Source organism: Colius striatus, chromosome 16 (genome assembly GCF_028858725.1).
Source record: "Colius striatus isolate bColStr4 chromosome 16, bColStr4.1.hap1, whole genome shotgun sequence".
NCBI classification, from domain to species: Eukaryota; Metazoa; Chordata; class Aves; order Coliiformes; family Coliidae; genus Colius; species Colius striatus.
Genome location: NC_084774.1, coordinates 16012804 through 16040357, shown reverse-complemented (window position 1 = coordinate 16040357; position 27554 = coordinate 16012804). Strand labels below are relative to the sequence as shown.

At 45.8% G+C, this 27554-nt stretch overlaps 1 protein-coding gene across 2 annotated transcripts; it reads right to left on the bottom strand.

Annotated features, from left to right (window-relative positions):
• Window positions 1-8591: 8591 nt before the first annotated feature.
• UBE2V1 (ubiquitin conjugating enzyme E2 V1) lies at window positions 8592-23594 on the bottom strand. Of its 2 annotated transcripts, none has more exons than XM_062008809.1 (4): window positions 23546-23594; window positions 12989-13137; window positions 9656-9781; window positions 8592-9284 (listed from the first exon to the last, which is right to left on the bottom strand). In XM_062008809.1, exons 1-4 carry the CDS (start codon window positions 23565-23567, stop codon window positions 9138-9140), a joined length of 444 nt encoding a protein of 147 aa, XP_061864793.1. In that variant the 5' UTR covers window positions 23568-23594; the 3' UTR covers window positions 8592-9137. The 2 variants fall into 2 exon arrangements, with proteins under 2 accessions (XP_061864793.1, XP_061864794.1); XM_062008810.1 differs by having other exon boundaries at window positions 23552-23593.
• Between the last annotated feature and the right edge of the window lie 3960 nt (window positions 23595-27554).

The window sequence follows — 27554 nt, the reverse complement described above, 5'->3', positions numbered from 1 at the left end:
ACAGCCCTACTGCCCTCTGCCACCCTCGCAGAAGCCCTGCTGGGGATCCCTCTGGCCACAGGGGCTGCCCACTCCCCAAGGGGTTGCATTCCCATCCTCTGGTTCTCCAAACACAAATCCTTGTTTTCCCAGAAGGCAGATACCTGCCTCTGACCCGGGGCAGCACGTCTCCAGCAGCCAGCCCCTGCCTTCTGCCTCCAGCTCCAGGCACAAGGAGCCTCCTCGGCTCCCGCCAGACCCGCCTGCTTATTTTTCTTGGCCAACGCCGACTCCCTTGAAGCTGTGAAACCATTGAAAATAGCTAATAAGGTTTTACTTCATTAAACAGTGCGAGGCCTCACAATGCTGATCGTCACTTTTTCCCTTGGCCTCGCACCGCTGCAACGTCCCAGACGGGAACTGCCCAGGCGCTGCTCGCAGGGGGCTGCGGGGGCACAGAGAAATAACACCCCCCAAACACCATCTCCCCACCTACCCCCTTGTCTCTCCTTTGCTTAAATCAGGTCATGTCTGGAAGACAAAAACAGTGCTTGGAAGTGAGGGTTTGGAGCGATACAAAGGGGAGTCTTGTCTAAAAAGCCTGGCCTGGAGTCAAAGCGGCGAAGCGATCGCTGTCCGGGGCTGTTTGCACAGCAGCCGCTCCGAAATCCCATTTCACTGCAGCACCAGAGACTCTTCATCAGGTTTCTCCAGCCTTCAGCTCGGGTCTATTTCTCACTGCAAGGTTATTAAAAACACTTCAACCTGAAACAGGCTCATTGTGTCCACACATTTGCTATTTATTATTATAAACAAGGGTGTCAGAGCCATTAAAAATAAATCCAAACGGGTAAAAAATGAGCAAGAAACACAAGGAAATGGAATGATTGAAAACACCCATCCCAGCATCCAGGGCTGACAATTCCCACTCACTGGAATGCCTTCTGTGCTAGAGAGAGAGAAAATAACTTCTCATTTTTCTTTTCAACAAACTGCATCCTTTTCCCAGATGGGGATGCCGAGCTGCAGGGAATGGAAAGAGGAACGGATCCAACTCCCAGCCCCCGATCCAACCGCTCCTAGACTCCGACTGGGATTAGCACTGGCACACATTAGCTCCCACTGAGGGATGCAGCATCACAGGCATGTAGAATCACAGAATGGCTGGGGTCAGAAGGACCCTCCAGAGCTCCTCCAACCCTGCTAAAGCAGGTTCCCCTGGCTCAGGGGGCACAGGAACGTGTCCAGGTGGGTTTGGAAACCTCCTGAGAAGGAGCCTCCACACCCTCCCTGGGCAGCCTGGGCCAGGGCTCCCTCCCCTCAGCACCAAAGTCTTTCCTTGTGTTTAAATAGAACTTTCTGTGTTCCAGCTTATGTCCACCATCCCTAGTCCCTGGAGACTCACTGGGAGTCACCTCATCCTCCTGACATCCACCCTTTAGGTACTTATAAAGTGCTGACAAGGTTCCCCCTTTGTCTTCTCTTTTCTAGGCTGAACAGCCCCAGGTCCCGCAGCCTTCCCACACACCACTCGCTGCAACCCCACCGGCCACCAAGCCCAAGACAGCATGCTTGTGGGCCCATGAGGGTGTTTGCAAACCCCACCAGCTCACCAGAGCCAGACAAGCGCTTTCTGCAGCAAAGCTCCGTGGTGGAAGTTTGGCTGAGCAAGAAATGATGGTGAAAACAGCAGCAGAAACCCACTGTCGCCTTTCAAAGGGTTACTGGGATGCACAGAGGGGATTGGCACCAGGGAGCAGGATTACAGAGAACACACAGGGAGAGACGTTAGAGAACAAAAAGCCCAAACTCTGTGGTTATGTCTGAACTGTGGGAGCTGCAGACATGGCCAGCAGTTCTGCCAGGACAGCAGCAGGCACACACAGGGGTTACATGGTTGGGAATGGGCTCATTACACTGCTCTACTCAGAGCATCTCCATTACTGACATTCTTAAAACCTTCAAAAACCAAGCAGTGAAGCTGAACATTTTGCTCTCATTCACACTAGGCCATGTCTAAAACATAGGTGTTACTGTACACAAACACTGAAGAACTGTGCTTGTGGGCTGCCACTGATGACGATGGCCCCCAGTTTGAGGGGTTCCTGTTTGGTGTCCAATGCAGCAAACATCTCCCATGGTGATATTTGGGGTTTTTGCAAGCAGAGCTGTAAATAAGCTGCGTGGTTTGTGGGGGTGTTATTTCAGTTTGGCCAGGTTGGCTGTCCCCAGTGGAGCTGCCAGTGCTTCCACTAACCCTTCCAGCCTAAAGGCCAGAATCACTGTTGTTAAATCCTCCCTTTTTGCCCATGCCCTTATCACTTGTGCATTTCCAATCTTTCATACGAATAAAACCACCTCCACGAGGTGAACTCCCCCTCTCCCCTTACCCTGAGCAGCTCAGCAGCCTTCCCTGGGAGCAGGATCTATCTGGAGGAGCAGAGCCATCACCAGACAGGTGAGCATGACTGTGCCCTGTGCTGCTGCGGCAGCGGCTCTCACCAACCAGTAACCCAGGCATACCCTCCACGTCTTCTCAGGTCATGATACAGCAACTTAAAAGGAAAGAGACCAAGGTCAGCTGCTGCACTCGCTGCAGGAACCAGCCCTGAGGTGCAAACTCATCCCCAACAGACTCTCGTCTGTGGAACAGCATCTGACTCCACAAATAAATACTCCCTGCCCCGGGTGGGACCTGGCTTTGGCATAAAATGCTGCTCAGTTCAGGGCTGGAGTAGGCCAGGCCTTGGAGAACCAAAGCTTTAAAACCTGATTAAAACGACAGAGAACATTAGAAGGGTCTTACTTCACGGCAGTGGGTGACCAAGAAGGTCATTTCTAACCACTCACGTTCAAACACCAAAGCTCACGGGTGGCAGTAGGAGTATTTCAGCACAAGAATCACACATCAGAAACTCAGTTCTGTTTTTTTAATGCATGCAGTAATTAAAACCATGGCTCTACATGCTGTATGTAATAAAAGCCTCCCCTCCTGGCAAGCCTGCACGAGCCGAGACCAAGCTTAAAACGAGTGGCCAGTGACCCTCCGGAAGAAGGGACATGGAAAGCGATGCTGTTGTTACTTGCAGGGCGAGGGGAGGGGAAGGGACACAGGGCCCGGGCCTGTGCTTTCCTGGGAAGCATGACGACATCCAGGGAAGGAAGGGAACACTCTCAGCCTTCTGGCCTAAATTATCTGCTAACACAAATAATCAAATTCCAGGGACCACACTGCTCTGGCGCCACGAGAACAAGGGGGAGGCCTGGCCCCAGCGCCGCAGGAGCAGGTGGCAGCCCGCGCCTCACCCGCTCAGGGCGTTCAAGTGCCATGTCCAAAACACTGATGCTCTCTGAGGAAGCCAGCACTGCTCACAGTATCGTGGGAAGTTTTTAATGGCTCGCTCAAGGCAAGGCCTCTAAAATGTTTATATTAATACTTACATGTTGGATAGCCACTCATTTGGTCTCAGCTGGAAAGCAGTCCAAACAGCTGAGAAACATCTGGCTGCTAACCTTGGACAGCATCTAATCTGGTAGCCCAGGGATTTAAGAGGTCTCTTTGGAGGGACAGAAGTTTGGCAGATCCCTGAGCAAGGTCTCTGTTCTGCCTTGGCTGTTTCTCACAGTCCTGCTCGCTGCTGCAGGATGACACAGACAGGCGGTGGCTGTCCCCATCCCATCGACACACCACCCCAGTCCCAGCGGCTGCAAAAAGCTGCAACCAGACATTGCTGCTCATCTCTGGGAGTATTCTGGAAGGTGTGTGACTGCCTGGGCTCCCCCTGACTCGAGGGGAGGGCAAGCAGCTGTTTGCCAGCTCACAACAGCACACATTTCTCCCCTGCCCTGCCCCAGTCTGCGTGTGTGCAGGATTGGTGCCGCCAGCCCACCGGCCTCCCCTTTGCTCTGTCTCCCCTCTGCCTGCACTTACAACCAACAATCGAGCACAGATTTGCCCCAGAAAGCCTCCACCACAGGCCCAAAACAATTCCTGCTCTCTGTAGATCTGGAGGCCACTATCAGGCCAATTATCAACATGTGGTTCTAAAGCAGCTCTAAAAAAAGAGCAGGTAGAAGGGAAAACAGACTCATCGCTTCCCATAAAGATGGCTCAAAAGGTCCCTTCCCTTTTCTTTCCTAAAACTCCTGCTTGGTTTTTATGATTCAAAAAAAAACTTGAGCTTTGGCTATCCTGAAACATTCTTTGGTGACTGGAGAGCTCATGAGACAACATAAAAGAATAGAGGTTGAGCAATCGAGAGGGGGAAGGGACTTGCAGATAGACCATTTTGACATTTATTCTCCCCTCCTATGACCCACTGCTGGGCTTTCTGGACATGTCAGGGCAAAGCCACCAACAACCTGGCCTGAGAGGCAGAAAATTAGGGCAGCACTCACATTTCTGAAAACCCTTTGCAGGCTTTATTTAAAAGGAGATAAGGATGCAAAAGGTGACAGGATGCTTGACAGATAAATAATGATGAGAATCCTGCTGATCTCCTTATCTTCCATGTTGCCTTCTGCTCTTTGCCTTTTTGTTACAACCAATGTGGGAGACACCAGGGAAAATGTAAAGGCACAAGCACCAAGGACATAGCACCAAGAAGGGAAGTCTAGGAAGAAGATGCTCCATAAAGGCTTCCTAGCAGAGGCTGAGTGTGCTGGCTCTGCTCCAACAAAGCACTTAAGCATGTGCCTACCTTAAATTTGACTTTGCTGGGGCTCTTCACAGGCTTAGAAGTTAAGCACATTCTCCAGCAATCTGCTACAGCAAGATCAGAAAAAAATAAGCAGCTATTGAAGGGACCTGAATCTTTGTCAACAGCAAGGTTAGTGTGCTGTGGAAAGCACTCCAGCCAAATTAATGCAACATGGCAAAACTGACTTAGGGAAACTCTAAACCATCAGAAAAAGCTTCTTAAATAGAAAAGATTCTGCAAAAAGAAATTTAGATATTGAGAATATCACTGTCAGTTCTCTGCCCCTTCCTCCAGCTCAAGGTAGGTAGAGTCTGAAGCACACATGCAACTACAGGTACATGCAGAACTGGAACTCCCTTGTTTCAGTGGCTGCCAGTGCCAGCTTGAAAGAAATACTGAATTCACTTCTTCATGTAGGAAACCCTGTCCTGTAGGTAAAACACCAACCTCAGACACCTAACAGCCAGCTCCCACAAACAGCAAGGAAGGCCACAAATAGCTCCTACAGTTCTGGCAAGATGCTACAAAGGCTGCTATTTGGCAAAGGAGTAAGAGCACGTTCCTCTGCCCATCTCCGGTGGGTTTGTTCAAACCAGCAGAACTTAACCCTGCTCCTCTGCATCGGGTCTGTCTGGCAGTGCCCCAGGGAGCTCTGTTATCTCTGCCTAAAGCACCTCAGAGATAAAGCCCCAGCCAGGCTGCCCACTGATGGGCAGGGCCACACTCACCCACTGCTCTTCCTGCTCTGAGTCTTTGTGTGACTGTCAGGTGAGCCTCACAAAGCAGCTGATGGCACCTTTGGTGCCTCACACTGCAGCTGATGGCACCTTTTGGCTTCAACATTATTACTCTAATGGTAGTGGAAGAAACTGAAATTTTAAATCCAAAGCACTGCAAGAAGTTGCCAGGAGTATAGCAAAGGCATGTTTAAGCATATTAGTCCCTACACACAGAGAGACCTTAATTACAACAAAGCAAGAAGCAACCAACCATTAGTCTTCACTAACAACTCAAATCTCACTGCAGTGCTGGCTCCTCCCTAGCAAGCTGATGTGAGAAAGCCACGATAAACAGGCTTTAACAATTGAAACTGATTCAGGGTAAAAAAGCGGTTTCCACAAGAAGAGTTAACATCCCACTGAGCACCACGTGCGCCTCAGACTCTCACCTTGTACGGCTCGCTGGCTCCCTCTACTGCCCTCGCCCCGCCAGCCCACTCCAGGGCTGGCTCCACGGAGAGCACGGGCAGGCGGGGGCGGCTCTAGGCACATCAGGTACCAGGAGGGCGCAGGGATCCTCTGTAGCAAGCAGCAAGGAGCAGCCACAGTTATATCCTGCTCTGACCAAGCACCTCGAGCAGCACCTGCTCCAAGCAACAGCAGTTATTTGATGGCAAATCCACTCATTTTATCTACTGCCCCCTCTTAGAGAACACTGGTTCAGGACACAGAGCGAGGGTCAGCAGGGATCAACTCAACACTTTGCCTCTACACTGCCAGAGTTTGGATGAGCAAAGGTTAGAGGCTGTTTTGTCTCCCTACCTCGTTTCTGAAGCCCAAGCAAGCAGCCAGGCTGCTGGACAACAAGGTTCTTCCCACACTGACAAAGCTACAACCTGTACATTCAGTGGCAGATGACTCTTAGGGTGTTCTTTGTCCATAGGGCTCCCATCTGGCCGAGTGGACCCACAGAGCAATGACGTGTTCACAGGCTGCAACTCCTGGGTGAGAAACTTCACACTGAACTCGCTTTTTTCTTTTTTAAAGTACCACTCAACCTCATGTGGCAAATGTTAACACACAGCTCTTGCCAGCACAGCTCCTGGCGGGGACACAGCCCGGGTGAGGGTGCAAAGCTCTCGTCTGTACCACTTGCAAAGCAAAACAGCTTGAAGGTTTTAAAGTTGAAGTAGGAAGGTTGCGAGAGGCCCTGAACATGCACCAACCATATCCTCCTGAACAGAGCAAGGGCACTCTTACAATAGCTCTGAAAAAGCAGAGATAATCAAGCAGCAGGCTATAATTATCCAGCATTGTTCTGATTCCCATTTAACATCTTTAGATACCAAGCTATTTAAAATAAACACACACACACAGAAGTCAGACAAAGTACTAGCTGTGTTGTCTTCACAGATAACCTCCAAGCTACCAAAGGACTTCCAGCAGTATTCCAGGCTGGAAGCCAGCAGCAAGTTTCACAAAGTTTCACAAAAAGTTATTCCCTTTTTCATTCCTAACCCAGGAAGAAGCTTGTTCCACCACATCACTGAAGGGAATGCACAATGAGCACCTTCTGGCAATCTTCTGAAGTGGACACACTTTACCCTTGGAAAAGGCCAACATGTCACAGCCCCGTTTTTATCCAGATTGGGAGAGAAGGTCAGCATTTTACACTTCACCGTTTGAGGGGAAAACAGGTAAAATTTCAGGTTGTGACGTTCTCCTTGAACTTGACAGACAGCGCTAACGTGCTGTACGGGGAGTTGGTTTCCTCAGACTACAGCATGTAAAGGTCACTGCAATGACACAGCACCTGTACCTACCAACTCATGTCAGCAGTCCCTTAGCTGGTAACATCACCAACTGCCAAGTCTACAGGAGTCTGAGTTTAAACTGAAACTAAAGATTCTCCTTGGCACAGCAGCAGCAGCTGGATAAAGACAATTGCCTTTCACCACCAGTTCACATACTCTTAGCTAAAGGTGATCTGTAGGAAAATACTTCCAACAAATCATGAATTCCATAAGGGATCAAAATCCTGAACATAAATACAATTAAAGCCTTCTAATATTAATGCACACTTTTTATTATATTAAAATCAGGCAATGGTCTGATACAATAAAAAGGCTGCTTATGGAATACTGTTATGTTAAACTTTAATTACAGAGGATGTTAAATCCTTACAACTATTATTTTCCTCAAAAGAGTTAATGGAAACATCAATTGTTCATTGAGTTGATAGCTGCTGCTTTAAAATGTGTTTCTTTTTACTTTTTTCTCTTTTTTTTCCTTTTTTTTTTCCTTTTTTTTACACAAACACTGAATTTGTCATAAAACTGAGGACACACTAGGTTGGCTGTAACGTAAGCTTGCATCCACATGTCAGCAGTTAGTGGTCCAAAACAGTAAACCAGAAAAGGCAGTGATTTGCCAGGATGCAAAGCCAATAAAGGTCCTTAATCTGCTGTATGCACCACTTCCCCAAAATCTTCACCAAAGAGATTTCTCTTCTAAGACTTACAGAACCCTAGTAAAACCTACATCAGGGGTTTGATTTGTCTGGAGTCGTCATGTCTTTAGAAGGGCCAAACGTTAAGTGCAACGTTTCGTTAATTAACATTCTCGGGTCAATCCGAAGCACCAAAACACAACTATTTTGAGCTGGAGTGTGTGTTCAGAATCTCAGAGCTCCCCCATTACAGTTTGGCAGCAGCAGCTTTCGGCAATCCTGGTAAATTACTGCTCTTTTCACCATGTCAAAAGCCTATCTGGGAGTGGGCCGCGGCCAGCGTGGCGGTGTGGCAGCAGTGCTGGAGGGACAGGGCAAATCCTTTTGCCAGCAGAACAGATACTCTTGTTTCCCAGGCTGGTGAAGACTAAATTTGTTGCAAAACCAAAACGATAAGCAGAAGGGAAAAAGGTCAAGTTATTGCCCCAACACTTACCCCTGCGGGCCAGGGGTGAGAAGAGTCACAAAGAGGGGCTAAAGAAAGCAGCAACCCCCACTAAAAAGAGGGGAAGAGGGAAGAGATTAAAAGAACCCTGAATCCCTCACCCAAAGCCCAGGACACTGGTGAGGGGGACCAGGAAGAGAAATACAATCTATGCCTTGGCCAAAGGGAAGAAGGAAAGCTTGCCCCAGATTATCAGGGCATTTAAAAACAAAACAATAAAAACCCAAAAACGACCACAGTCACATTCAGCCTTTACTAGAGATAGCACAAAGGGAGGGATGACTGAGGTTAGCACACATCCCCATTAGTAGTCCATAAAGCCCAGCGTAGTACTGGAAGCAAAAACCTTTGTGTCTACTCTAATAAATAGCCCTGAGCTTCGACTCTATTGCAAAAGACAGAAAAAGAGGAAAAAAACCCAACCACAACCCAGGCCAGACACGCAGCAAGGTGATTGTGGGATGTATGCTTTCACAGTTAAGTTAGATGTGCCACACTGGTCTTGACAGTAATAAATTTAAATAGACTTTTCCTGATACCAGAAGTTCAGCTATGTGGACAGTGGTTACACGACAGGATTATTTGTTATAGCACAACTTATATTTCAAATGGGAAAAAAAAATTAGTATCATTTACAGTATCTCAAGAAAAACTTCCTTGGAGTGGGAACTTCCTTTCCAGTATTCTGAGGTCTACAAGATGCATCTAGAAAATGTACTACTGTGGAAAATGAAGATAGCTTAAATTGAATAAGGGGGGCATGGTTTTGTTTGTTTTGTTTTTAATTAATTGCTGTAACATTGTCCTTCAGGTGGCTGAGGAAGTTTCATATTTTCTTTAGACATCATTAGACGCCGAAGCTCTTGCAGAACAACTTTGATACTATACGAATTCTGCCATTTTGCTAGGACTGATATGGCTCTGGGGTCCACCTAAAACAGACAAAAACACCATTCCTGTCAGAATCAATACGCTGGATAGACTTAACAACCCCCCACCCCCTCCAACTAAAGAGCCTATAAGGAATCTAAGTGGGAGAAACCAAGCAAGTGGTTGTCTAAAAGCACAATAAATCCCTGCATGATGCAACTATTTGTGAGTTGCAAAAAGGCAGGAAAAGCAAATTCCATGTTTTGACTTCAGGGCCTACTTGGTTTGTGTTCCCTTCTACCCCCCTCTCCTCCTCAAAGCAAACGATATCACTGAGCAGTAAGTACTTAAGCAAGTTGCAAGTATAAACAAAGCAGTAATTCAAAGCTGTACATGAAAACCACATTGAAAGGAATAAAACCAAAAAACTTACCACTCCATTAGAACTATTTACTCCATTCATATTAATTTTTGTTACAAATCTTACAAATGGAGGTGCTTCTGGATACTTAGGCCCACATTCTATTTTAAGGCTGTATATTCTGTTTTCATAAATTGTCTGAGGGGAAAAGAAAGGGGGAAAGAATTACATGAGGCAGTTCAATAAGCACTTGGTTAAAACAGTGGTTACTTTAGGGACATGTGAACTGAGAAACAGAAGGGCAGCCATTTATAGGCTGTGCTGGCCACCTCTGTTTTGGGTTCATTGTGTAATACACAGAGCATCAAATGTTACCTCTTCAGTGTAATAAATTCTTCTGATCTTTTGAGCATCAAATTTTCATGAAAAGAATGAAGCTGGCACCGCTTCCCATTCAACAACTGCAATGATTTGTGTAATCATCATACAACTCAGATACCTACTTTTCAGGCAACCTTTATAAAGCAGCTTCAGCAGTTTACTAATCACACTACCTTGAAACTGAAGCCACAAGCTTTAGTTTAGGCAACTATCTAAAGTCAGCCTGTCCTAGAACCATGCCTGAAAAATATTCTTGGGTCATAAACCAAGGTGCCAGTTCTCAGGAAGGGGAGTGCTCCAAGACTCAACACATTGCAGAGTACATCCTGATCCCCAACAACACTATCACTTTGTCTCCACTGCAGTAACACTCTGCTGTACTTCACAGCTAATCGAGAGAAATCCTGGATCACAAGTTTTTCACTAATCAAGCAATGGGTACAGAAAAGAGAGAAATGAAACATGGCTACGTTGATTCTTCAATATTTAAATTAAAAGAAACAACAGTTAGTTTTCTTCTGCATTCTGAGAACAACTATTTTTGATGTCCTGATCTGCTGCAGGCTGGCACAGGGCTCCAGCTAAGCTGGGCCATCCAGGCAGCCAGCACAAGTGTCCAACAGCAGCAGGATCATCACTGGAAGTTTAGGCAGACAAGCTCTATAGATTTAGAGCTTCTGACATAATTTCCTTCACCTTCAACGCTGCAACGAATATCAAACTCACATGGCAGTGACCATGAGCAAAAATCCAGTCTCCATCAGGATTTTAAGAATGGTTACTCAACGCATAAAAGCTTCTCAATGTAAAACTCTGCCATCACTCTCAAGAATCTGTTATACCCTTGAATTTCTTAACATTTCCCTTCATATTAACATGTGTTTTGATGCAAAACACTAAGAAAAATACAAGAACTGACTTCCCGATGCAGCCACTTCTCATCTGTGCAAATGAAGTGGCTTTAGAGCAGCCTGCAGCCACCCAGGGGAGGACCAGCATCTAACCAGTGCTGACTGGCACTGGGGCCTCCCTCACTCCTGCAGAGCTTTGGCCAGGGAGCCTGTCAGATGCCCAGCCAGGGCAGTGACAAACTGAATGCTGTCACAAAGTTTTGGTGAAAAAAGTCAACTGCCTGTGCTGCTCAGCCTGCCCAGGTCTCCTGATCAAGCCCCTGAGTGTGTCTTGTGTGCAGAGAAATTCACAGCCCAGAGGTCTGTGCAGTTTTTTAAGTTCTTTGCAAATAACTGCACCACATTCAGGCTGGTGAGGGAAAGCCTTGTCTGTCCACAAGTCTATAGCCAATATAAAATATGTAGAGATAAAGCACAAGTTTTGACAGTGCCATTGTTTTTAAATAGCTTGTACGAACAAGATGAATCACTGGCTGTGAAACCATCCACACAAAGTCTGGGAAGCAGACACATGCTTCCATGTATGGTAGCAGGACCACTCAGAGCAGTAGTACAGATCTAACTCCCCCCCTAACATGGTTCATTTTTCCCTCTGGCATGCCCAACATGAGATCCTTCACATGCTACAGGCATGACTGCTCTCTATCCAGAAGAAAACAGGATTTCACGTTTTAGTCCAGAGCCAGTTTTCCCACTTACTATGAAGAAAAAATAACGGTAATAATATAACTGAGTATGAAAGTGCCAAAAGCAGGATGGCCACTCAGCAAACAAGAATGACAAAGTTCCCAAAGAACTCTCTCAGTACAGCCTGTTGCTTTCCAGCAATAAACTCAAAAGAAGTCAAGGCTCTTTTGGGAAAAAAAAAAAACCCAACAACAACTCTATTTTAAGTGAGTCAGAAAGATAAAAGAGGCACAGTGGAATCGTTTTCTGTGATAGTCCCATGGCCCTGGTCAGCAGTAGGACATACAAACTTCTCTCACTGCTGACAGGTTATCATGTGCCTGTTTGCACATTTCACTTTCTATTTAATTTTCTAAATCACATTTCAATGTTGCTTAAATTTTCCATGAAGTGTATGCACACAGTGAGCTTTCTTCACTCTCTTAATGCAGGTTCATTAACACTCTCCTCAAGTTCTAAAACCAAATGCTGTTCTAGAAAAATGATTTGGGCTTATCATAAACTATCAAAATGACCACAAGAGTAGACACAAAGTAAGCAACACTTCCAGATGAGATGGAAAACACTGCATATGGAATGCCGCCACAACAGAAATTCTTGTACAACCTCATCATGTGTCAGAACAGGCAACAGACAGAATGGAAACACAGAGGGCAGTTGCATGGTTAAAGGTCTGTAAAGGTTTGCATATAATAGACTGAACATTGGAATTACTGAAAAGTGATGCTGAGGCCAGATACAGGAGGCAATATCTATTATTGCAGGAAGGAGAATCAGCTACTTCCATTTCCTGGTAAGGATATTAAGGAAACAGAACAGAGATCAACAGTGAAACTGGAGACAAGTTTGGGGTTTAGAATACATGAATACACACAACACATAATTCAATCCTCAAGTTCCCTATCAGAGTGGAGACCTACAGTTTAGTAGGACTTGGGAGGAGAAGAGAGAGAAAGCAACAATGCTACCACAGGGACTAGTAGCAGTGTACGAAGCTACTCTGGGAGAGAGCATTCAGGGAAGAAATTGAATTCATTAACATTTGTGTTTTATGAGTTAGCTGAAACTCTACAAGAGCAAACGAGTACTGCTGCAACAGAAACATCCCAGAAACTCAACCAGAAGCTACAGAAAGACTAGCAGTACTGAACAAAACATCCACGTTGTACCTACATCAGGTCCACATGTAATCTCACTAGCCGAAGGATTTTAAACCTTGCTGTATTCAAGAGTACTAGAATCCTGGAATCTCTAAAGTTAGGTCTTAATGAATCTGTAAATATAAAGCAGACATGTAAAAGAACTAACCAGGAAGGTACTAAAAATATTTGTGGTGTTTGCTACTGCAGTGGGATGATTCAGAGAAGGAATGGGGCAAGAAAAAGAAAAGTAACGATACTGTTTGAATATTTAAGGGGATACTCACTCTTGGAGGCCCGATAATCATTCCTGTCCATCTTGTAAGTGTCATATCTTCATCATCTTCAAGGCCCCAGCTAACTGTCCCATCACCTACTCCCTTCTGACCTTCTTCAAGTTCTTCCAACAGACGAAAATTACGAGGAACTTTTACTCCTGAAAACAATGAGAAAAATATCTTGAGTTGAAAAATCTAGTGAAGAAGCAAAGCTAGAGTAACTTCCCTGACACTTTTGGTCAGGCTGTAGGAACCACTTTGAGTAAAAACATTAAAATATCACTGCCTTTGGAATGACATGTCTTAATACTATGAAAAATACATCCCCATATTTATTTTGAACTTTACAAGCAAAATCAAAGTATCCACAATGAAACATGCTAGAAGGGTGACAGCTCAGGCATTAGGACAGGCAGTAAAATGAAAGGGAATCGCTGTCCATTCAGAGATACAAACAGTGTTATGGAACTCTAATTAGCACTCATCTGTATGATTTCATAGCAGAAAAGTGTAAAAGACTCTACAAACTGACACCACGAGAGGTCTGACATCACTCAACTCAGAGCTTTTAAAAATATCATTCAAAGCAAATAAAACTCTTTCATAACATTCGTAGGTTAATCTGAAGTTAAGTGGGCTTTGTCAGCAGCAATAGCATCCTTTGGACTTATGACCTCCACCACCGAGGAATTTCAGCACTTAACTCCTGGCACATTTATCCTCAAAACACACAGCAAAATGGAGAAATTTTCTTATCCCCATGTTCTGGCTTGGCCTGGGACAGACTTAATTTCCTCCCTAGTATGTGGTACAGGGCTGTGTTTTGGGTTTAGTGTGAGAATAACGTGATGGTTTAGTTGCTGCTAAGTAGCCTTTATTCCAAGTCAGGGACATTTCAAGTTTCCTGTGCTCTGCCAGTGAGGAGGTGCAGAAGCAGCTGGGAGGGAGCATGGCCAGGACAGCTGACCCCAACCAGCCACAGAGCTATTCTATGTCATAGGATGTCATGGCCAGTACAGAAACTGGGGGGAGCTGGCTGAGGGGGGAATGATCGCTGCTGGGGCATCAGTCAGTGGGTGGCTCCCATGCTGGAGCAGTCTGTTCCTGAAGGACTGCAGCCTGTGGGAGGGAAGTTCATAAGGGACTGTCTCCCTTGGGAGAGACCCCACACTGGAGCAGAGGAAGTGTGAGGAGTCCTCCCCCTGAGATGGAGGGAGCAGCAGAAACAATGTGTGATAAACTGGCTACAACTCCCATTCCCCATGCTCCTGCACCACTGCAGGGGAGGTGGTAAAGAAAATCAAGCAAAGTTAAGCCTGGGAAGAAGGCAAAGGTGGAGGGAAGGTGTTTTAAAGTTTAGCTGTTATTTTCTCATTACCCACTTCTGATTTGATTGGTAATAAATTAATTTTCCCTAAGTCAGGTCTGTATTACCCATGATGATAACTGGTGAGTGATGTCCCTGTCCCTATCTTGACCCCTCAGCCTTTTGCAGTACCTTTTTCCTTCCTTGCCTAGATGAGGAGGGGAATCAAGAGTGAAGTGAGCATCCAGCCAGGGTTAACCCACTACATCCTTCCAAGCACCTACACGAAGCATGTCACTCTCCAACAACAGCACAACTGTTGCCAGGATATATTTAATAAAGTTATTTTAATGTGACATAAAAAAGGTTGGATTTGGGGTTTGGAGTTGTTTCCCCCCACAGTATAAAGTTAACTACCCACCAGCACACAATAACAGAAAATCAGCCTACAAAGGGAACCCAGCAAACTTGGAGAAGTCAGAAGGCTGCACTTCCAGCATGGCTGGGGCACCAACCTCTGAGAACATCAGAAAGGGACTAAGGGCTTTGAAAATCACCTCTGCACCTGCTTGGCCATGTGGAAACCACAGAGGATCCAAGGCATTGTGAAATGCAGCAGTCCTTAAAATTGAGTAAGTCAATTAAAAATCCCTTTTTAATATATTAATGACCTAAAGAAACTAAATGATTTCACTGCAGATTCAGAGTTGCTCAAATTTTGTTCACTACAAAGCAAGTATAAAAGAAACAAAAAAAGCAAATTACTAGAGGAATTAGTTTGTTGGCCAGTTTGCTACATATCTAATAATCATGTTCAAGAATATTCTGGGGAAACACAATCCAATAACACAGCTGTAGCAACAGTATGAAGAGAAACCCAGAATTAGTCAAGCAGCATCAGAAGATGTCAGACCTGCACTAGTTACGCCAAACCACACGTACAGGATCTGCTGAGCATGGCTCAAACATAAGTCCATGCCAGATTAACATCTTCGGCTCCCAGGGACACCGTGCTGTTACCATGGCTGCTGAGTAATACAAATCTTTGGCTGTGAAAGGAAATGAGTCAGTTGGGGCTGGTGAAGCCATCGCCACAAGACTAACCAAGTCCCAAACCCTTGGTGGTAATGGAGCCTATTGGGGACTACTATCACTTCCCCTGCACAAAAAACTCCAGCCTCTCTCCTCCCAGAAAGTCTTAAAAGTATGTCTCTTGTGTACTTTGGGCATATGATGGTTCAAGTATGCAATTCATGCCTGAATCATGACAGATTGGCCAGCCTGTTTTTAACTATACTCTCAGTGATCTCCATGCTGTAGTTGGGGGAGGCAGAGAAGAGAGCAATCTATCTCCAATGCAGCAAATAAGAGAGGCGAGGAACATGAGAAACAGATGGATTATGAACTGAAGAACAAGGTGCTACCTTTCCTTACACATACCCTACCTATTTCACTATTTCTGCTGCGGTGGATGCATGGGAGAGCTGCTGATGGGGAATGACTCAGAGCTGCACCATGCCTGAAGCTGCTGACTGGGCTCCAGCCCTGCCTGCTGGTGCCCAGGAAAAGAAACAGCCAGGGAAGGACAAACAAAAGGTCCTTTCTAAGGGTGAACTCCACCCTTCAGTCCACAAGGCAGGTGATGCTGCAAAGGAAACTGTCCATGGCTATTATTAGAAACCTGACCTGAGCCTCTCCCTGCTCACAGACGCCAAAGCCAGCAGAAGAGCTGCCTTCAGTGTGCCCAGGCTCAACAGTATCATCCCAGTCTCTGTACTTCAGTACTTGATAAACTACCTCATATTTATCAGTGGTGCAAAGATAATTTACTGATATTTACTTAGATCAAAACAAATAACCTAGGAGGCCTCAGCTTTATGGTAAGGAGACACAGGCCACAAAACACAGAAGCAAACAAAAAATATCACCTGTCTCATCCTCTGAGCATCACGTACCCTGCTCACTGGGTGAGGCAGGAATCCTGCCTGAAGAAAATTAAATGATCATGTAATTAAAAATTACATCATCACATATATATTTGAGGAGGCCACAGCCAAGGCTGAAAGGCAACATTTGCTAACCAGAGCTACACTTGGCTTTACAACCTTACAGGAAGAGAAGGCAACGTGATTTCCGAGCTCGCCTCAGACACAGCTGCTCTGATTCAGTGTGAATCAGAGCCATAGAAGTCACACAGGATCTTTGAGTTCTCTGACAAGCCTGAGGTCGGTACAGAGCTAGCTAGTCACATTGTGCGCTGGCTCCCATCACACAGAAAAAGCTAATATGAATGAATATTAATTACACAGCAACTGCTCCCTTGTGAGCCCTACAGGAGCCTCAAGTACACATGTGCGAGTTTTTATGCACTTCACAGAAAATAAAATGGCCAGGGGAGACGATTGGTCACTTCAAATCACTCTGTCCAACAGCATCACTGCCTTCTAAAAATGTTTTATCTCTATGCTAAAGCTCAGACTAGCACCTCAGCCATTACAGAAGGCAAGTTCAGAGTCATATCCAAGACGGTCACTCAGCTCCCTCCCTGATACGTTCTCAGGCGATTCCACAGGAAGAAAACCACACATATACACATATTAAAAACTATGAACCCATGATTATAAATGCTTTAAATAATTTCTACATAACCCACTCTTAAGCAAGGCAGAATAAAAAACCAGATTAATCCTTCTGGTCAGCCTGGAAAGATGCAAGAAGCCAACTCAGTCCCCTCTTCCTTTGCAATGCCCTGGGGCGCTCACGGTCAGCTACCACATCCTGCTGGGACATCAACCTCAGGAACCACACAAACTTTATCACTTGTGGTCATATGCAAACATATCATCATGTTTGCTGTCCACCAAGACTCCTAGAAAGTGATCTGACTTCTTCTAGGCATAGACAGTATTTGCCCAACAACCTCTATGGTTAAACCATTGCAGATTCAGAGTTAGGAATGCCCTCTGCCAGCTGACACAACCTTGAGTCAACTGTGTGCTGTCCTCCCACCTCTCAATAAATACCTTGCATAATCTTCTCAGTGTGGCAACTGAGCCTTTCAAGGTAGTAACCAAACAAACCTGTTTTTCTAAGAGTCCTTCATTTAGCACAAGAAAACCTAAACAAAGTAAGAGGCAATTAAAAAGTAATCAGGTTGTTGAAAGTACTTTCAGTTATGCATTTTAATTTACCTTCCCTATGGTTCATGAAGATTCTCAAATAGCAGCTTCATTTGATACAAAAATACAATAATATCCAAATAATTGCTTCACTTGCAGCTTGCTTGACTGCACAGAAATACCCCCCCCCCCCCCAGAAATGGATTTGATGAAACATTTCACGGCAAAAGGAGATATTTGCTATTGTTTGCAACAGCAAACCTATGAAAACTAAATTGTGAATGTACTGACAAGCTCTCCAGTGACTCAGGTTTGTACAGTCTTTCTACGAGTTCACCTTTTCATAAAGGTGCATTTGTGAAGCCTCCACCCCACACACTAGTTGACCAGTCACCAAAAGTTCATGAAATATTTTTACAGCAAACTAGAGAACCAACCTAAACCACAGACCAAGTTTTCCAGAAAGTCAGGATGTGTGCTTTACAGAGCTCAAAGATGCAGTTAAAAAGCTGCTAGGTTTTGAGTGACATCCTCTTCAGCAGAATCAGGACCTTCTGTCTTCCTTGTCAAAAATTTTGCCTGAGAGCATTGTTGCCAGGAGGACCAGTACTGATGAGCCTTTGCTAGCACAGCACCTCACAACCCAGCTCTTTTCCAAGGAATGAGTTGCAACACTGAGAGACAAAGAGCTGAAATGAGGACAAAAGGAGTTTGACTGTGTCTGGTCAGAATCCTACTAAGTTCTGTTATGAAAGAAGAGTACTCCTGGAAGACAGCTACATGCCAACTCAGACATTTAAAGACCTTAAAGTACTCTCAGATCTATTTTATATCACAGCATGACTAAAGACACAGGATGGAATGTGTCTTAGGACAGTTTTAAGAGTGGTATCACCAGTCAGAGATTCTTGTCATCTCGAATGTACATTAACATGAGGCACATTGTATGTTTTTAATGAGTTAAAACCAACACTTTCTGACAGACTACACTGGTTAATATTTTCATTTCCCCCAGTTATATAGTGGAAGCAATTTCAAATTCAGAAATCTTATCAAGCTGAAAACAGCACAGTGAAACAAGAGGATAATATGCCTTTCAGGGTAGAACCTCCTCTTGAATCTTTTTGAAGATGTCAGTAGACCAAAATAAACACGTCTCACAAAAAAACACTTCAGGAATACATTTGCCTTTCCTTTCTAAAGTGAAATCAAATTACAAGGATTTCCCTTCAGGATTAAAGCACAAAGATACTGCACATAAGACCTCAGCAAAGGACATGGAAAATGCTCCTCACTTGTAAGAAGCTCTAAAAAGAGGAATAATCTTTTTGCTGAAGGTTTCTACACACCTTCACTGGCCTTTCAGGTCAATTTTAATTCTTTCTGTACTAGTTCCTGATTTACAGGAACTGAAATACAATAGCTTTAAATGAAATACAATAGCTTTAAACACCTCTATTGCTTAATATGTTAAAGGCTCTTCTGTTGCTTGTTTTAGTGTATTTGATATTCAGCTTTATTATTTTCCAAAACATTTCTCATCTCTGCAGAGATTGCCACTATTGACAATTTGATAGCTTGTCCTTGCAGCACTGCAATTATAAAAAATAAGTAAATTGTTTCATGTCACAATGGTGTATGAAGCTTCTGAAGTGATGGAGTATTTAAAAATTAATAAAAGGCTTTCAGCAACTGTCACAAAAACTTTCAGGAGACAGGAAATTTAGATTTTTTGCATTGTCTTTATAGTCATGATTTCCACTCTGATAAAGGAGACAGGTACTGAGATATTTTGCACAACCAAAATAACTTCCTGAGCACTTGAAACAATCTGAAGTGGTTTCTGTTCTGTGCGTTCCCGTTCTGTCTTTCAACACTTGAAGCACATTAATTGGAAAGAGATCACTTTAAAGCATTTGTCTGAGGCAGACTGGCAGCATCATTGAGGTCTGAAGCCAAATAAAGTTTTTCTGCAGCAGCACAATTAAAATCAGATACATTCTGATTGCTTGCATGGCTTGCATGGCAGCTGAAAAGCAAAATGTTACCAGCTCAGATAAAAGTTACTCTGGAAAATAAGTCACCATGAACAAGTGTCCTGGACAGTATCTTTACAGCTCACCAGGGAAAACCCACCGTTTCCTTTTTGCATCGTGAAAAGAAATGGTTGTTACTGACTGAGCGCCTCCTCCACCCACAAAGCAGCACCACGGTTTCTTACACTCACACCACCACCAACAGGTGAACACACAACTAGGTTCACCAATCCTAAGACACAGTTTGAAGAGCAAGATGTCACCCTGCCAGACTCTGCCAAAGTTACCCGTGTGGTGGGGGACTCCAGGTATAAGGCAGAGCTGGCAAGCAGAGGTGGGGAGCAGCAGGGCAGGATGCACACCAACCTGGGCTTTGCTTCTGCACAGAACAGTAGGGGTTGGAAGGGATCTCTTAGAGATCATCTAGTGCAACCCCCAATCTGTCAGTGTTACATCTCCTATGATCCTTACCTACTTACGTACCTAATGCCCTAAGGAATCATTTTAAGCTCTCAGCCAGAATGGCACTTTTCAAACATGTTATGTAATGTATATCATGACACATGAAAAGATTCAACTGAGTATATTCTTTAATGGATTTTGAACTATTTACCTCCTTATTTAATCTACAGCATCCTTCCATTACAGTGCACAAAGGTCTGCAGCCAGCTCTTTCAGCACCTGCCATTTCATATGCTCTTACAGCCCATCTTATTTAAGAAGGTATAATTTCCCCTTTTCTCTTCAATTACTTTTTCCTTACCCTTGAGTATTTTACTTACAGACTTCAAAAGTCCTTGGTGGCTGGCAGTATTTATTTTGAGATAACAATGACTATTGTATGCAGTGCACTCCAAAGGAGACAGCCTGCTCCATTTGCAGAGGTAGGGTTCACCTTCCGTAGCCTTTACTACGTGGTTCCTTCTTCATTATAGTATCTCATTTCCTTTTCACAAGTGTAACTTTGAATTTACAGCGATGTAAGGAGTCCCTCAACAATTACAAATATGTACTTTTAATATACTGTACTAAAACCATCTGTGCTCTTCTCTCTGTCATGACCATACACCTAATGAATTGTCCTTCTGGAGTTCGTCACGTTCCTCTGACTTGAATAACTTCAACCTAGGCAAATCATTTTACTACTCAATTCCTTCAGCCTGTTGTTAAACAGTGTCAACCACAGCCCTTTAAAAGACCTCCCCTTTACATGACCCATGAGAGAAAACTGGCTTAAATGAAGTGATCAAACTTTTCCCAGGATGGAAGTCAGACAAATAGGATTCCACAGTATAGTCAGGTTTGGAGCCATTATTATGCTGGAGTCTGCACGACAGCAAATGCAGAGCAAGCTCCTTTAGTTTAACTGCAACACAGACTCTAGGCAGCACAGCTTCTGGGGAACCCTTGATTTCTCAGCTAGATCCCCTCTGGTACCCGAGCCAGCTGAGCGTTCCTGCTGGACATTTCAGTCTGAAGGATGGACAGATAAGACGCTGACAGTTTGGGTGTTTGTAGACTCCTAAAGCCTTATTAGAAAGACTACAGTTTCTGTTCATCCCTATATTAATTGTGTGGGAAACTCACATCATCATCCACACAGAATTCTCCTCTATGTGATACTGATGGACCTTGCACCATGATTTCTTCCAGGTGAGGGTCAAGTTTTTTCCCTGTTCGTTATTTCGACCAGTTTATCAGATACAAATATAAGGCTTACCTGTCTAATTCCCCGTGAATTTAAGTTACAAGGACATTTGCTACTGGTTCTTCCTCTGGGCCACTACCTACTTTTAAAGATAGACTGAGTACTTTCCATTCTCAATCTCTAAGCTCCTTTGATGAACCTCTATAAACTCAGGATATCAAACATACTCAAGTGTTTTATAAACAAATAGGAATACATTAAAACTCCACGAAGCAAGTGTTAGCAAGATCTGGTTTACATGAGTAAGCTACTTGCCCTAAGGTTCCCAGCAAATGAATCAGTACAAGGTGTCCCTTCCAGACTCATCAGTGTGTGCTGGACAATGCCTTCAGTGCAGTGTTGAGAAGAAACCATGCAACCTGCATTGCAGTGCCACCACCACTATCAGGAACTGGACACTATGTCATTTTCTTCTCCAGAAGAGGAAAATCTGCACCCTTTACTGATGCCACTAAAAAATGCAGAGCACTGCTGGCAGGGCACCCTGTGATTTACAGCTGGAGTCATCAATGTCAGCTGCTGGTCTGTACCTGAAGGTTCTCCCACACTGGGTTTGGGGCTTACTGCAAAAGTTCAGTGTTATTGCAACACATGTTTGGAGGTCACTCACACACTGATTTATTTTTTTTCTCCTCCCCATCACCCAAGCAGCAGTTAAACACACAGGACCTCACAAGCAGCTCAAGCTTGTCAAATGCTCACATTGTAGACACAGGGAACTGCTGTCCCTGCTCACATCTACCTGGCTGCATATTGCTTCACCCTTCCAGCACTGAAGAAACAAGACAGCTTTCAGAAATCCATGATATGACAGGAAGCAACCCAAAAGACACAATGTGGCTAGCAGGTGATGGTTAATAAAAGTTTATCACAAAGACCATTTGCTGCAAAAGGAAAGCTGTGCAGGAGGACCAGCTTTGGACTTTACCACAGCAGCCCGAGTCCCTTTCCACACACAGCCCTCTGTGACCACCCAGGTGATTCATTCACAAAGCTGCACTAGCTTCAAATATTTTCCTTGTTCTTCCAGCCAAATAGAAAGTCAGCAGCTTGAAAGGATTATTGAGAAAATATGGTAGCCAGAATAATGTGACATCAGAGGGGGAAGAAGGCTCTGCTACATTCTTTGTGTATTTTAATCAATTGTTCCAACACCTCACAATCACACATGTTCAGACACGGATCTGTAAAACATCCTTCACAGGAAGGCTTTTTATAAACTTGATTACCATGAATTATCTGTGTTTATGATGGTTATTCTCAAAACTTGAGAGTAGTCATCGATACAGACCTATCTGTAAAGAAATTATTCCTTTTGTTACATCCTCAAGAACAGGCTTCTGGTGAGCTCCTACGTGAACTTCAAAGGAAGCAACTTGAAAACAAGTATTACAGTGGCATATTTGAAACCCTGTAAGGACTTAAGAAAACAGGAAAAAGAAAGTGGCTAAACAGAAGTGAAACTAATTTATTTGACCCGTCGAAGTTCATTAGAGGATGTCAGCAAGAAAAAAAACCCACTCGAAAGCTAGTTGCAGTGTTTTTGTTTAACATGTAACGATAGACACAAAGGCAGGATTTGTTTAGCTACTCGAAGCTGGCAAGTAGCAGTTTTAAAGGGGCAAAAAAAAGACAACGACTTCTGGAAGCATACACGTCCTGACAAGGAAGTTACATCCTTCTGATGTAACAGGAAGATACTATCAGGGAAAAAAGATTCTTAAAGCAGCTAAATCACCCACATAACTCCAGTCACGGCTCAGTCACTACCAAGACTGGAGAACCCAGGGTCAGCTCTGACCACTCAGGACTCGCCAGAAGAGGAGCACGTTAAGCAAAGCGCCTGCACGGCGGCTCCGCGGGGCCGGGGGCACCGGGCGGCTGTCAGCCCCGCGACCGGACCTCGGAACCCAGCCGAGGGCCGCGGGCCCGGAACAGGGGTCCCAGCCGCGGCAGCGCGGCCGCCGCCCGGGGCCAGCCCGAAGAGCGCCGAGACACGGTCCCCGCAGGGTCGGCTCCCCTCCCCGCTCCCAGACCCGGGCTCGCTCTGCCAGGGCCGCTCCCACCGCGAGGCGAGGCGCCGGCCGGGCCCACTGGGAGCCGCGGCGAAGAAGGGAAGGGCCGGCTCCGGGCACCAGGCCCCCGCCTCTCCCGGCTGCACCACACCGCACTGCTCGGGCCGCGCCGGGCCCCGCCGCCGCCCTCAGCCCTCCGCCGGCCGCCTCCCGGCCTAGCGCCCGCCGCCGCCGCCCCTCCACCCCCGACACGGCGGGCCAGGCCCCCTGGCCGCCGGCAGCCCCCCGCCCCGCCGCCTGCGGAGGTCGCAGCAGCCCCGCGGCGCGGAGCGGCCCCGCCGGCGCCCCCGGCCCGCGGCCCCGCCGCCCGGCGCCCGCTCACCCGCACCCGTGGTGGCCGCCATCTTGCGCCGCTGCCGCCGGAGCCCCGCCCCCCCGGACGTCAACGTAACGCGGGAAGTGCGGCGCCGAGGGCGCGGCGCGGGCGGGCGCGCTAAGGGGCGGCGCGGCTGCGCGGAGGGCTCTGTGGTGCACGGAGGGCGGCTCCAGAGCTCCGTTATGCGGGCGGGCCGCCGGGAGGCGGGCGGCGGCCGGGGGCTGCCGGAGAGAGGAGGGGGAGGGCCACCGCTGCTCCCTCCCCCCGCCAGGCAACCCTGAGAAAGCAGCCCAGCGAGCTCCCCGGGGAACGCTGAAACGCCAGCGCTGTCAAGCATTTAACAGCCTATAAAACTCAAGTGCAATTAATTGAAGCATTGGCAAACTCTGTTCATCACGTCCCGAAGAGCAGCAGCATTCGCTCTCCCACCGCTTTACAAACACACCTAGTCACTTTGTAATAACCTGAGACTGTTTATGCGTTTGCATCCGCAGCCTGTTCCCGCGAGGGCTGAGCGGGGGAAGCCCCAGGACAAAGCCGTGCACCGGGGCAGGGAATTGCAGTTGCTGCCTTTTGCTTGTACCCCTCCGGCAGTGACAGCCCTCATCTCCGCTCCAGCAGGCTGCACTGCTGTGCAGGAACACGCCAACAGGAGGCAAGTGGCTTCAGCCCACCAGCTTGCCAGTCCCAGCTCAGCACATGGCAGCGTGAGGACAGCCGCTCTGCAGGACAGGGGCCATGGAGCACAGCCACGTATTGCTGACTGTAGTGCAGGAGGCTGCTGCTGCCCAATACACAGCACCAAAAACGAGGTTCAGGCCTAAACAAGCTGCTATGAATCTAGAAGAGCTGGAGCCAGAAGAGACATAAGGAACAGGAGGAAGAGCAACAATGCTGTGCTTTAATCAATAGCACATCTCCCCTTATCCCTCTCTGGTTAATAGAGTGATAAGAAAGGGGGAAAAGTGTGAATTTGGCTTTGTCTTGCTATACATGTTCAAAAAAAACTTGCCCTAAGACAGCATATGAAAATTTGAAGAACCAATTACAAAGCAGAACGTTTTGGAGACACAGTGCATTTTAAGCCATTTCCTCAGTTAAGCCAACTGCAATGGTGCTCAGCTTTTAGCAGCAAGAGCCAAGTTACTGGTTCTATCAACTGTTCTTTGAAGCCAATTTGAACTAGCAACATTGGCTTTACTGGTTGGATTTTATTTCATTCTACTGGCGTATTTTAGACGTGGCCAAGCAGCTGCAGATGAAGATAACAGAAAAGCAGCTAGGTGGCATGAGAGCTCAGGGAACCTGGCCAGGAGCTGGGGAAGGCACCTGCAGGAGAGGCCCTGGTGCTGCTGCAGAGCACAGCATGGGAGGGATGCTCCGTAGCAAGCAAAGCCCCCCACCCTGCAGCAGCATAAGCGGTAGCTTTGGGGGCAAGTTTAACCCCCTCCCCAGAGATAAGCAAGTCTGCTGCTGCCAGCCCTGCTGTCTCGTGCAAACAGCTGAGGGTCAAAACAGGTCTTTTGGAGATTTTTTTAAATAGTGCAGAATAAAAACATGCCAGAAAGACTGTCACTGCACGTGGTCTGCAGGTTGGCTTAAAGCATACCCCATCTCCTCCTGGTGTGACTGCCTTGTGCTTGCTCCAGTACTGGAGCTGTCTCAGGGCAGGGTTGCTCAGTGTTTGCCCCCAAGATTTCAGAGGCAGCAGACAGGTCAAGGCTACAGGTGACTGAACACTCATAACTTGATCCACCAGCAAAATGAAACAAGAAGTCAAGACACACGGGAAAGCTGAGCAGTTTGAAGTGCATCCAGAGGAACTGAAAAGCAAACACCAAACCAAAGCCCATCAGGCTGCCCAGAAGACTGGCTTCAGAAAAGGCCAAGTGAGATTTTTAAGGCACTTTGCAGTAGTTTTTCTCAATTTACAAGAGTGCAAAGGCTTGCCCTTGCAGATGAGTCTCCAAAGAGCTTGCTTGTAGACTTCTGCAATGCCACAGACATAGATAAATACATACACGTGCTCCTGCTAAGCCTTCGCATGACCACGAGCAGCCAGCTCGCGATGGCAACTACAGACTTGGCAGAAGCTCAAGGACTCAAAAGACCTTCTCCTGAAGGTCCAGGGAACAGGAGACTAACCACATCTTTCTGTGGAGGTGAAAGACTGAAATAAAACCTCTTAAAAATGTATTTAAACTGAAATGCAGACCATCCCCGTGGAGTTTAAAAGGAGTGCCTTATTCTGCTTTAGCTCTAATCTGTTCCTAATCAACTTAGCACACATTTATCTTAAGCCAGATTTACATCTGTTAAGAAGGATCTGTGCACCCTTTTGCTCTTAAATTGCCATATTGATTTTATGGCAATTTCTACTTCAAATTGGTGGAAAAGCATCCAGAAAACAACTGAAGAACAAGCCAATTCATACAGGCATTCATTAACCCTCCTCCAAGGAGTAGGAAGCTTTAAGATACACCTCATCTTACAGAAGGGAGGGAAAGATCAAGGCTTATAAAACTCAGAACTTGCTCACAGGCTGTGCCCCTTGCCACTGCTTTATGAACAGTGACAGCAATACAGGACTCTGGGAGGTGCCAGCCATGTGGGATGTGCTGAGTGACTGAGCAAGAGCTGCCTCAGGAGTCAAGCACAGCATCAGCATGTGAAACAGCATCCGGAGATCAGCTGCTGTCCCAGTTTCTCATAATTAAGCAAGATTAAGAGATAAATATTCCCAGCAGTCACCAGTATTACTAGCTCAGATTTGTTTCCAATAAGACTATAGATCAAGTGGCTGACAGAGGTTTGGGCAGCAGCAATTGCCTTTAACAGCACACTTGAAGTACAAATTCTGATCATGTGTGCGCTTCAAATCCACTTGTTATATACACTGCACCACTTGGCATTTAAATCTGCAGTAACAACTGAGTTGTCAAAGGACTTGATGCTAAAGGCTGTACTACATAGGAGTCCTGAGCATCCCCCAAGTTCTGTACCAGTTCTGTACACTGGTTTACTTCAGCAAAGGGATGAGGGCAGAACTACAAATACATTAGAATAGGAATTATGGATCTCAAGGTAGAAGCAGGCTTGAGTTTAAACTTTGGTCAAGATGGCAGAAAGTAACCACTTCATAAGCATTTCTCCACCTCTAAAACTGTAGGACACTAACACTGGAAGGGGACATAAAGAAGCAGCAGCATTCTTTGCTCTAGACACAGGGCAGTGTGCATCCTCTCCTCACCAGCACATATCCAGTTTAACACCTGGCACAGTGGCTATGCCAAATAAATGCTTAAAAAGTTTTATCCACAAACAGCAAATACTCACAGACCTAACTTCACTGCTTCAGAGTGCTGCTCACCACACTGACTTCCACAACAGCAGAAGTTACCTTTCTTCCCACCCAAACTTATATTCACATCTCAATTTTTTAATGCTGTCTAAAATACTGACTACACTGTCTGTAGCTGCAAATGAAAACAAGGAGAGATAAAACTGCTTCTAGGAACAACTTAGAGTGCATAGGTTTAGCACAGAATTACACCTCTTAAACACACAGATCTGGGAAAAATAGGCAATAATTAACAGAGAACCTGCCAGCATGCAGCAACTCTCCCTATCCAAGCCTGCAACCCCCTGGCTGCTCACCCCAGTGCTTTGTGTTACCTTCTGCCTGATCGTCTTTGCCAATGCTTTTGAAGACGTGGGTGGGACAAGTGGAAAACACTGCTCTTTTCACCAAAGATAGTATGAAATCACACATCCATCTTCCACAGTAACAGAATTAGAGTATTCCTCCCTCTTCCTTCAATTTCAACTGAAAGTGTTTTGAGACTCCTACTAGAGTTGAGTATTCTTTCCTGTCAGAGCTACACAAAGAAAGACCCGATATTGACTGTGACAACTGGAATAGACAATAGTTTCATGTAATAGTATAAAGTTCTCCAAAGGTCTGAATCATTTAAACACATTAAATATTTCATAACCAAGGTACCAATTACGATTT